This window comes from Babylonia areolata, chromosome 1, assembly GCF_041734735.1.
Source record: "Babylonia areolata isolate BAREFJ2019XMU chromosome 1, ASM4173473v1, whole genome shotgun sequence".
NCBI lineage: Eukaryota > Metazoa > Mollusca > Gastropoda > Neogastropoda > Buccinidae > Babylonia > Babylonia areolata.
In genome coordinates, this window is record NC_134876.1 from 85,007,790 (window position 1) to 85,020,838 (window position 13,049).

General features: G+C 37.2%; 1 protein-coding gene across 1 annotated transcript; it reads left to right on the forward strand.

Moving 5' to 3' along the window:
• The first annotated feature begins 451 nt into the window (after positions 1-451).
• On the forward strand, positions 452-12,651 carry LOC143288716 (marginal zone B- and B1-cell-specific protein-like). The gene is made up of 4 exons (XM_076597346.1): positions 452-862; positions 7,955-8,070; positions 9,457-9,561; positions 12,501-12,651. Exons 1-4 carry the CDS (start codon positions 581-583, stop codon positions 12,649-12,651), a joined length of 654 nt encoding a protein of 217 aa, XP_076453461.1. The 5' UTR covers positions 452-580.
• The last annotated feature ends 398 nt before the right edge of the window (positions 12,652-13,049 follow it).

Below are 13,049 nucleotides of genomic sequence, written 5' to 3' on the forward strand. Positions count from 1 at the left end.
TTGTTTTTTGTTGTTGTTGTTGTTTCGGGGAGGTTTTTTTTTTTTTTAACTTCTTTTTATATTTTACGTTGCATTTTCATCAGTCAATTTCACTGATACTGACATATCTGTGTTTCAATTTATTATAAAAACATTGTGGATCAGGTATGGTTTTGTCTCACTTGTACTCATGGTACACGTATTGTTTCGACTAAAAATAACAAAATGAAATAAAAAGTTGGATCAATAGCAATGTTTTTGTCAAGTCCAAGTATGGTCAATGGTTCTGTTATTCTCAATTTTTTTAGTATTTGGACAGCTTTCATTCACTTTTTGTCTGATGCGTCGTATGCAAACCAGAAGACGACACGTGTTAACACTGTTTCCTTTCGTCTGGTCATGTTTCGTTTCCTTGTCGGGTTTATCTTTTTATTGGAACAGCCAACGTCAGATAACTCGTGTGAGGCGACAATTGAAGAGAGAGCAGACGACAACTTCAAACTTCCAGAACTACCGTTTGCTACACTTCTGTCCGTTCAGTTTGAAAGTTGCAACGTCTGGTATTGGTCGCACAGCGCTTGAATTTTTAGAACCGCTGAAAATGTTTCCGTCTTTAGTGCAGAAAATGATGTATGTATTTCTGATCGTTTTGCTAATCGGCGAACTTGGAAAAGGCGATACACTCGGTGAAGACGAAGATCACGATGGTGTAGGTTCAGTAGTTGAAGAAGAAGAAGATCCGGATGAGGGTGAGACGACGGTACTTCCCCCAGGAATGCAGAAGCTTTCGTTCAAACCAGCGAATCTCACAGAAGAAGATCATCATTCATTGCACATGCCATCAGATCTTATGTGCGATGGATGCCGAGTAGTTGCTCACATTGTGAGTTGATGAATTGATTTGTATTTTGTTTTAATTGAAGATAGCAAAGGCCACATGACTTAATATCAACATATTGAAATTGATGCTGTCCAAAAGCAATTTAATCAGCTACTGCTACTATACTCTAATAAAGTCAAACTAAATAGTAACAAATGATCTAAAGCAATACATTGGCGATGGCCAGTTTATGCAGAAACTTTTTACTTAAAAAAAATAAAATAAAAACTTTATTTCCAGTTTAACCATACACAGAAAAATATTTCAACCTCGTGAACTCAATGAATGTGATGAACAAAAATGTTTGACTATCCCCAATGAGATGCCTTGGTCTTTAAGTATGAATAACATCACCACCTCCTGGAAATTCTGTGCTATAATTTTTTTTTTCTTTTTTTTTTTTTCCTTTTTTTTTTTCTATTGTTGTATTTGACCTTTTTTCCTCCTTCTCTACTTTCTGCTTTTCCTACCATTCCAGTCCATCCCCCATTCTTTTTTCCAGTAAACCTTCACACATTTTTTTCCTTTCTTTTCTGAAATTTATGTTGTATTACATGTGCTGTTTTGCTCTGGTGATTAGATAGTAATATTATAAACACTGGGTTGCACACTAGCTGTCCATTCTGCAGTGTTAATTGCCTGCAGGGCCTGTTACATCTATTTTTTGTTTGATGTTGTAATGATTTTTTTAAAATCTGGAAATGATAAAGAGGAAGGGCTGATGTCCTCAGCACAGCCTTGTTTTAATTGTCTTAAGGAGCATAATGCTTAAGTTAATAATCATGAACTTGTGTTTTGCAAGTTTTGAAAATTTTTTCTTCTTTTTTGTTATTAGATATAACAGTTTTGTGTTTAATGCAGTCAAAGGTTCAGATTGTTTGGCATTCCAGACATGGCCCTGTGTGGTTGGCTGGACAAAACTATAGTATAAGCAACAGTGTCAAATGTCAACATGATAGACTATATATGTATACACACACACACACACACACGTATGTATATGTGTGTGTGTACACAAACCACTTCATACAACCGCAGCACATACACACATATTCCCCAAGGTACAAAAATATTGATCCATCTTTCCATGGCTCTTGTAAGATCTAAGTTAACGTATGCACAAGAAATACTTTTCAGTGCACCTAAATATCTGTTAACAAAGATTTAAAGTGTAGACTGTAAGGCTATCAAAATTGCCCTCGGAGTGCCCTTTCATGCATCCAACCAGGAAACATACAAAACAGCCAGAATTCTTCCTTTGAATGAGCATCGTGAGTTAGCAACTGCAAAATTTGCTGTAAAATACACTTCTGTGACAGAAAATTTCATTGCTGATGAACTGACAGTAAGATCTGACATTGATTTTCCAAAAAGAGCTAAAGCTATTTCATCACAAGAAACAGTTGCAACTTACATTTCAAATCTGTTAAAAGAATCTGGTGTTAACATGAGTGAGTTAGCTACAAAACCATCTTATACTCCTATTCCTTTTTGGGAAATGTTGAAAGCAGACTTTGATACCAACTATTCTGAAACAAAAAAGCAAGAAAACACCAATACCACAACCAGTACTGCCAGAATACACATAGCAGAAAAATACCAGACTCGTCTCCATATATTTACAGATGAATCTGTTCTTGATGACAAAAATGCTGGCACGGCTTTTACTATTCCCGCTTTTAAAGTTGAAAAATCTTACTTTATTGGAAAGAATCTTTCCATTTTTATGGCTGAACTTCTTGCTATTATACAAGCATTGAGCTACTTGGTGAGCCATCAGTTTTCTTGAAAATAGCATTCTTTGTTGATTCCAAATCAGTACTTTATGCTCTAGAATCATTTAGCCTTGAAACAAGACCTGACTTAGTTATTGAGGCAAATCATTTGGTACATTGTTTGAGGATTAAAGGTACTGATGTCAGTTTCTGTTGGGTGCCTTCTCATGTGGGCATTTATGGCAATGAAACTGCTGATAAAGCAGCTAAAAGAGGAGCACAAGATTCAGAAAAATCGTAAAAAATACTTGTCCGACTTTCCGTGAAAGAAGCATACACTATGTTAGAAAAAACAGCATGGGGTCGATTTCATAAACGATGGAAGACAGAGTCTTCAAAACAGAAAGGGACATTATTCCCCGAATGTATTATTAAAGAAAAAATAACGAATTCTTCAGCTTGCTATACAAGATTAATAACATCTACTTTCTTCCGTATAAAACTTGACGCACTGAAGATAAAATATAGTAAAAATGTTATGTGCATTTGTGGTAAGCAATTCGGCTTGCACCATAGTTTGTTTCAGTGTCAGCAGTATCTTCTTGCCCAAGTATTTCACAGAGAGTAATTATTCTGCAGATGATTTGGGGGAAGTTATTTCTAACGAGGTTCATTTAGTAGAACTTTCAAAGGCATTAGTTCATAGCCCTATTTCTACATTCCTTTAATGTACTTCATAATCATGTTACTGGTTTTAGTTATTATCATCATTATTGAATTGTTACTGTTAAAGTTAATTTCACGTTAGTTATACATTTCTTAGTAGTTTTCTACCTTTTCCATTTTATTCTTACTTCTCTTTCCCCTCTCCCTACCCCTCCCAACCCCCGACCCCCACCCCCACCCACCCCCTTTTTTTTTTCTTTTTTTCTTCTTTTTTTTTTAATCGTCTAATATCACTAATAGTGAAAAGACTCTAAACTAAAGAACGAACGAATACACACATATATATGTCTTTGTGTTCATTTGTATACATGCACAGGTTCATGCAGATGTTCACATTGTATTTGATATCTTATGCATAGATGTATCTATCTAGGCATGCACAGATGCAGTCATACACACACAGATATACAGCTGAAAAGAATTTGATCATTTTGGTTTATCACATATATGGTGAGTTCATCAAACTTTAAAGTTCAGATATTCTGTTTATCAGTAACACCTCTTTTTCAATATCTTATAATTATCTAGTTCTTAACTTGTGGAAATGGAACTATTTTAACACAAGGCTTTGGTGTTTAGCATTAAAAAGAAAAGGTTTGTCACAGAATGAAATCAAAGATGTAATCTGTTTGGTAATAAATCAAGACGTCTCCCCCCCCTCCCCCCCCCCCCCCCCCCCCCCCAAAAAAAAAAAAAAAAAGTTTGTTTTGAATTTCTAAGCTTTTGTTTGTTGCTGTTTTGTTTTTGTTTTTTGTTGTTGTTTTTTATGTTATATTCCAAATTTGTCCAGATGTGTTGTATAGCATCATAGCATGTGCATTTCAATATAACTTCATCAAGTCCCCCTGTGGGAATGCTGGGGGCCTTTCAATATAATTAGCATACCCGTCTTCTGAAAATTCTGTGCCAGAAATTTCCTCTTTTCTGTCACTGTCTTTGTTTCTGCCTGTTTTATTTCTTCACTGTTGTCTCATTTTTCTGCCTTCCCAGTCCATTCCCCTTTCTTTTTTCAAGCAAGCCTTGACACCTTTTTCCCATTTCCGCATAGTCTGTGATGTACTGTCTGTGCTGTTTTGCTCTGACGATTAGGTAGTGAGATTTAAACACTGGGATGGGCACTAGCTGCCCATTCTGCAATGTTATTTGCCTATATGGCCTTTTTTATGTATTTTTTTGTTTGGTTTTGAGGTATTGATTTTTTTCCCTTTTTTACATTTTTTTCTAAATAATCTGGAGATGATGCATTCAGCGGAAAGGCTGGCGTCCTTAGCATGGCCTAGTCTTATTTGCCATAAGGAAATAAATGGTTGGGATACTGTGTCATGAACTGTGTTTTATGGGTTTGTCTCAGTGGTTTTTGACTCAATTGTGTAAACAAAGTGAGTATGCTTTAACCCAGTGTTCAGTTGTCTGTGTGTCCCTGGGAAACTTTAACATTGACATTTTCTCTGCAAATACTTTGTCAGTTGACACCAAATTAGGCATAAAAATAGGAAAAATTCAGTTCTTTCCAATCATCTTGTTTAAAACAATATTGCACCTTGGGATGGGCACAAAAAAATAATAAAAGAAGCCAAATTATATGCAAACTGCATTTACTGTTATATTTATATTTTTTGTATTCTCTAAACTTGGCACTTTGATCTGGTATTCTGACACAACAAGAGCAGTCATTATTATCATTTTTTGTTCAAACAGGAACTTCTTTTTCTAAGCATGGAAGTTTTATTTATTTTGCAAACGTTTTGGTGCAGATAGTAAAAAAGGAAAATTAATCTGTAATTAATGCTAGGGGACTTAATTTGCTTTAAAATGATCTTTCTCATCTTAAACATTACATTTTGAAACTATACTCAATACATAAAAAGCTTGTGTGTTTTACTCTCAGTGTACAGTGCTTTCACTATGTTCATTCGCCCAAGTGGTCTTTTTCGGAAAATACTAAAATCAATACAAGTGGACTTTACAGATCTATTGGCTGAGCCCTGAAGGTCATGGGCAAAAATCAGTTGCGTACACATATTTATACACATTCAAAGCGCATGCTCATATTCTTCATGAACGCGAACAACGCCATTTTGTTTCAAGTTGTTGAACTGCCCGTTCAATCCTATATTCAATGGACAATACATGATAACATATGATGGAAAGTTGGAGAAGGAGACCATTAAATATTTATTCAGAGAAAGATTTGAGAAGGCCTCATCACTTACTGGATTATGCCCCAAACGGCCATAAAAATATCCACAGAATCAGTCGGAATTCACAGTTAAAAATTGTAAACCATACGAGTTAATACCCTTGAATTGATCACGATGAAACGAAAAAATTTCCAGTCTTGACTTTTCTCAAAATGAAGTCCTTTTCACTTCATATGACATTTAGAAGTACTTGTACTTGGCTCTACATGTTACTAGTTTAACAAAATACTAAATTTTCTTATCAACTTTAAAACTATAAAACTAGAATGAACATAAAAGAGAAATTAAATCGACCGTGGCGTACTACATTCCCGGCGGGTGTAACTAAACTTGTACATCTATCTAGATCTAGGGAAAACGCTAAATGTTGCAGTGTGATTGCGGGGATAGCTATCCCCGTCTCCTTTACCGCGGACTTAAAAATAATTTTTTATTGCCCTTAAAGATTTTTTGAATGCCCAAGGTACACCAGAATAATATGATTTAAACAGCGTTCTCACTGCGAATACCACAATTGATTTATCACCCGTTAAAAAAGTATGTTCAAATATTAAATTTTAGTACGTCACGATAGTGTAATGGATAAGGTAGTTTCTTCTCACCTGAACACGCAGGGTTCGAATTTGGTTAGGACTTTTTTTTATTACCTTTTTTTTTTTTAACCCGAAGCTTTATAATAACAAATACAGAACACATTTTAACAATTAGATTTTTTTTTTTTATAGTGTATCACAAGTGAGTCTTGAAGGCCTTGCCTTTCTTGTTTGTAGATGTGACTGTTTTGTGTTGACGCGGTTGAGCATTTGTATGGTTTGAAGGTCCTGATATGGCCCTTTGCAGTCGGCTGGACTTAAAGCAACAAAAACCCAAGAACTTTATTAAATTCATGGTCAGATATTCTGTCTTTCCTCAGAATATTTCACTACTATTTGATTTCTTTCTCTCTTTTTTTATTTTTTTTTATAAATCGAACACAGTATCAGTGTAAAGTTGGGTAAGTATAAAGTAACTTCATCCACCATAAGCATGTCAGTTTGACAAGATTGTACGACATTAGTACTGTTACTGGTGTATTGTCACTGCTTTACTTATATTGTAATAAGATGGCTGAAATATGTTGTTGTTGTTTTTAAAAGGAACAGTATGGCTACATCGGGACAAAACGTTGTTAACACCTTTTTTTTTTCTTTTTTTTTTCATGATTTTTGTTTTGTATACATGTTGGTCTTCAAACGTTTGTGCAGTTAACTGCTGAGATGAAGTAGTTAGCATCATCTGACAGCTGAGTTTGATCCATATCAGTAGTAGGATTTTCAGCCTGTCCCACCTTGAATTGAGTACTCTATGGGCTTATGTATTATATGGGAAGACTAGGACTACACATTCAAAAGCCATCTACTTCACAGGTTTATCTTTGGGAGTGTTGCTCAAATTTCCTTAACAGCACTGTGGGTATCTATCTCACAGACCTGTTTGACACAATGATATATTTCATTATGAAAGTAATTATAGAGTTCAGCATTGTCAAATAATCCTATACACAGGCCACCATAGCAGCACCACCATCATCCTCATCATCATTCAGTTTCTCAAGGAGGTGTCATTTCATTTGTAAAAATCCATGTATATGCTACATATTTTCTTGGCAAATGCCCAACAGCAGCATAACCCAACGTGCTAGTCAGGTCTTGAGTGCATGTATATTTGTGTACTGATCATAGTAGATTTCTTTGCAGAATTTTGCCATAGGACAACAGTTACGTTGCCAAGGGTACCATTTTACACTCATGCTCCACAAAGGACCTCAGTTTTCATCTAAAAGGCGAGAGCAGGGAATCAAACCCAGACCTTCACGGACACTGTATTGGCAGATGAGTGTCTTAACTATTCTGCCACTTTCCACCTTCATCAGCATTCATCATCAGTTACACTAAAATAATGCCCCAAATCCTGTGGCCTTTCATGCCATGCTCTCACTGTGAACATGGTTTTGGTCACCCATGTACTTCCCTTGCTTATGGTGAGCTCCATTGAAAGTCTTCTCTGGCAAAGAATTTTCAGGGACTCATTGGAGGTGTGTAATGGCAAAACTCCAAGGACTGGCTCTGTTAATAGCGATTATTGTTGTCGGTAGGTCGCTGAGTAGGTGGTGTCCTGCTATTTTATATCAAAATAGGCACCACTGAACACCTCCAAAGTGCTTTAGCAGTAGGACAGTCTCCAGGGTGTTGGTGTTTATGAGGGACTTTGTGATGAGCAATATTGGGATAATGCTATTGAAACAGCACGGATGACAGAGCAGCAAGAAAAAGGTTTGCACAATTATTTATGTAGCATTTAACACAATTATGTTTGCAGCTTAAATGTTTTATATATTTAATCACTTATTGATTAATTACTTTGATCTGATCTAAATTCATCACAATTAATACAAAGTATGTGAATGTGTTCAGGTGGCAAAACGGCTTAACAGGATTCAGAGCCGTTACAAGGAAGGCCACAGACTGTTAGAGAGCGACGTCATTGACATTTTGGATAATGCATGCCGGGATGAAGACAGCTTTAATGAGTAAGTTCTGTATTGTCCAAAATACATTCCATGAATCAGGTGGGTGTGTCTGAATTTGTATCTTACAGAGCAGACATTTTGATTGGACTTGTTTAACAACCATAAATATCAGTACATAATTTTCTGGCCATCATTAATGCTTTTGAAAATGTATGGACTGCATTTGAATTTCATCTAAAAAGTCCTGTGAAAATCAACAGGATATATTTCCTGTTTATTAATGTTTGAATGATAAAAAAAACTGATTATTTGAAATAAAAAATTCCATGCATTGCTAATGTTCAGGCAGAGGGAGCAAAGTGTCAAGAGGAATATATTATTAACATAAAGAAAGATTTTAAGAATCAGTACAGAATTCAAACTGATTTCAAAAGAATTGTTCAAAAAAAAATTAAAGAAAATTACATGAACTGTGATGAAGGAGCATTTTTGATAACCAAATTATCATCTTGTTACCAGCTGTTGTGGCGAAGTGGTTAGCATTGTGGGCTGACAGCTAGAAGTTGGGTTCGATTCCCAGCTGAGATGGGTTTTTCAGCCCAAGGCCAGCTCCTACCCAGAGTTAAGTGGGCTTAATTGGAAGACTAGGACCAAAGAGTCAAGTATCATCCACTTGACAGATGCATTTTTGGGTGTGTTGCTTAAATTTCCTTACAACACTGCAGGTGTCTGTATTCTCTGGGCTGGTTAACGCAAGGATGTCATTTTGAAAGGAAGCGTATAGTATATTCTTCACACATAGTCCCAAACCTAAAATGGACTTCTTTTGCAGCATCGTCATCATCATCATCATACTGTTTCATCCTCATCCTCCTTCATCATCAGTAAAGGATTTTTTTTTTTTTTTTTTTAATTGTCAGAAAATCTGTGGCCTTTCGTGCCCTGCTGTCATGGTGACCTCAGCTCGATCCCCCTTGGAGTGAGACTGTCAAGGTCTTCACCATCATCAGATGTCATGGGGCTCTGGCGTTTGAGGGACAAGGTGGCAGTCTCAGACTCCACTCTGGGAGAGAGTGTGGGGGGGGGGGGGGGATTTAACTCAGTCTGGCTCCGCTTCTAAGTTTTTATTGTCAATAGTAGGGGGCTTGGTAGGTAGTGTCCTAAGTACTTTAAATCAGAACAGGCATTACAGATTACTGAACACCATTGAAGTGACTCAGCAGTAGTACAGGGTCTCCTCTAGTGTATGACTCCTGACGTCCTAACATTCATAATTCCCTGTGGACTGCTGATGCTGGGACTGCAACAGACAAAATTGGGTGTCCCTATGTATGAGGGACTCAAAATGGGCAGTGTGGATGTAATGCCACTGAAGATGTAACATTAATGAATGAATATTATCATGTGTTACATAAAATTGATTCATCCTATGTATTTGTATTTAAGGTATGGAGTCAAGGAGGTAAAAGGGAAAAAGAGACTGTCAGGTGAAGGGCTAGAAACAAAGGATGAAGCCGGCATGATGCAGGGTGGAGGAAAGTGGCCACACAGGTAACTGTTCTCTCTCTCTCTCTCTCTCTCTCTCTCTCTCTCTCTCTTTTTCTCTCTGCTTATGTATCTTTTCCCTCTCCTTCACTTTCATACATTCTTTTTTTTATTCAAACTGTCTTCACCATCTCAAACCCCGTAATGTAGCGACCTTTTTAAAACTTTCTTTTATTCATATTTTTACATTTTCATTCATACATACATATATACATACACAAGAAGGAAAAAAGGAAATATCAAAACCTACACACACGCGCGCGCGCACACACACACACACTTTAAACATACAAATTATGCAGTAAAACACATGCGCACGCGCACACACACACACACAAAAGTAGCAGGTAGGAATACTTCACATGAACACTTACACACATATAAATGTCAGACACAATTCCTAAAGGGTGGAATGTCACAGTTGCTTGTCATACGATAAGGTGCAGCAATGCACTGAGATGCAAGATACATAATATAGTTCTAAACATCAATATCATAATTGCAGAATGCATAGAAAATGTATTACTGACATCACTATGTATTCGTAAACAGAGCTTTATAGTTAGACCATCTGGCAACAAAGTCATATTTATAAACGAAGTTTGTCTGAGCAGTATACTTTTCAATTGTGCATCTGTGTTTCAATCTATTACTAAAACATTGTAGATCAGGTACGGTTTGTTCAACTTGCTGACAGGAGCAATAGCCAAGTGGTTAAAGCGTTGGACTTTCAATCTGAGGGTCCTGGGTTTAAATCTCAGTAATGATGCGTTATGGGTAAAGGGTGGAGATTTTTCCGATCTCCCAGGTCAGCATGTGCAGACCTAGTTTAATTTGCACTGGTGCATGTATTGTTTCGCAAATAACATAATGAAATAAAAAGTTGGATTAATAGATATGTTTTTGTCAAGTCCAAGTATGGTCAGTGGTTTGGTTATTCAAATTTTGAGTATTTGGGCATCTTTCATTCATTGCATCCATTAAAGTTTGCCAGAATCGTTGGATGGTCATGCACTGCCAGAACATATACTGATGCTGTCTTTCGTGTTACAAAAACTACAAAGGTCACTGTTCAGAGCCCCCATCTCTTTAAATATAATGTTCTGAGGCATCTGATAATGTGGAGACTTTGTATGTTACTTTCATTTGTCTGTCACAGTTGATAATTGTCAGTCTGAACCCGTTGAAGTTGAACACGGAGTCCCACAGGGATCTGTTTTAGGCCCTATGCTCTTCACACTGTACACTGCTCCTCTCGCTGAAATTATCAACCACCATAATGTCAGTCATCATTCTGATGCTGATGACATTCAACTTCAGAAAATTGATACCCCTGAAAATTTGTCCTTGCTCTTGCAAGAAACATGATTTTTAACATCTGACTGCTTCCTGGACATTCAGAACTGGATAACTCTAAATAAATTACAATTGAACACGGACAAAACTGAAGCAACCATCATCAGAACTGAACAAAAAAGTGTTTTCCATCACAACTGACACAATCAAACTTGGCAGTTCATCCATCCTTCTTTCCAGCTCAGTCAGGAACCTCGGCTTTGTCCTTAACAACACACTGCCCTTGCAAAAATTCATCAGTCAGACCTGTCAATCCTGCTATTGTCAACTGCGGCGCATCAGTTCCATTTGAAAATACCTGTCCACCGAAGCAACATCTAGACTTGTTTCTCTCATTCATTCTCGCCTTGATTACTGTAACTTTCTGTTGTCTAGTTTGCCTGTTTCATCCATTCAGTCCCTTCAGCGCAGACAAAACTCTGCTGCCTGACTAGTCAGAAAGAAAAGGTCTGAGCACATCATTCCTCTTTTGCATCATCGCCATTGGCTCCCTGTCTCACACAGATTTAAGTATAAGATCAGCACTCTGTGTTATAAATGTATTCACAAATCCACCCTTCCTATCTCTGTGGCTGCCTTCACCTCTACACCCCATCTATCTGTCTATGATCGGCTTCGGGTCCACTCTGTGCATACCCAGATTCATACACTCCACTGTTGGCTGCCGTTCTTTCTCTGTCTGAACCTTGCATTTGGAATGAACTTCCTCTTGTGCTCCGTCATGTCTCCTCACTCAGCTCTTTCAAGTCTGACCTTAAAACCCACCTCTTTTCAAGATAGCCTCCTTCCCCTGCCTTTTCTTTGTTTTCAGTCTGTCAAGTTTAGAGTTATGTATGCGTGTGAATGACTGATGTGAAAGCACTTTGATTTGTCTCTGAACAAGATTTGTTCTTTATAAATACTTATTATTATTTGACATTACTTATTGATTGAAATATACCAGAAACATAATAAAGACAATCTGCAATGTTGGTGTGCAAGAAAATGATGAAATTTCAGCATTTTAGGTTGTGATTTTCCTGCTGAATATCGCATTTAAAAGGCTGAGGACTGTGCTCATTGAGGGCAAGTGTTGTCAAAGTATATCGCACAGCTTGTTTGAGAAAAGGTCACAGAGGAAGGCACAGGTGCTACTGATCTATTTCCATCAGCTTCTGTAATGCAGTATATGCAGCTGAGACTGTTAGTGCAGAATCAGACTGCTCAGCCACTTGAAGTTTAACTGTTCAAACTCCAGGATGTGAACACCAACAGGCACTGTCCATCATTTGTGAGTGCAAGACACGTCCACATCACATTCATATGTGGACCAAGGCAGTCAGGTCCGTTGCGACCTTTCAGCTCGTTACAATTCTGTGTCTGCCCCTGCCCTGCCTAATGGCATTCCATGCAACCACATGTGCACTTTGGGTTCCGAAGCCAAATGCTTGTCCATCAATAAGTTCGCTGATGAGAAACAACCATGATAACCCTTGACTCAGATTCCTACTGAAAAGCATCCACTTTCCAAAGTGCTCTGGAAGCACAAAATTAACTGTTGTTTTGTTGGTTTATTTTTACCCCCCCAAAAAAATGTTTTTTGTCATCAGGTTGCAACAGATGTGTGAACAGTATGTTGGAAACCTTGGAGACGAAGTCATCTATGAAGAATTCCTGGTGAATGGGTCTCTGGAGAATCTGTTTTGTTACAGTGAGGAAAATGGCAATGTCTGTTACCACAAGACGAAAGACGAGTTGTGATTATTCTGTTTCATTCCTTCATACTCATTCCATGTTACTTTAAATTTGTTCTTGGTAAAGATCCTTCACAAAGTGAGCTAAGGACATTGATTTGAACAATTGCAATATTTTGACTTGTATTTTTCTTCCAGTTTCAGGTTTGATCCAGTTAAAGTTCAGTGTTAAAGTTCAGCTTAGCAATTTCATTTTGTCAGTTTTGATGAATTTCCAAGTTGTGTTAAGGTTTAGTCTGAGTTTAGCTTTCTGACACTGTTGTTTTTGCATGGTGGCTGATGTCACAGTTGCAGTTTGGTTCTTAGACAGTTTCATTCTGTTTCACTGTTTAACTTTGTAGATTTGTTAAAACAAGAGAAAAATCCTATTAATCTTCGCTTTCTTTGCTTCTGAACTGTTACTTA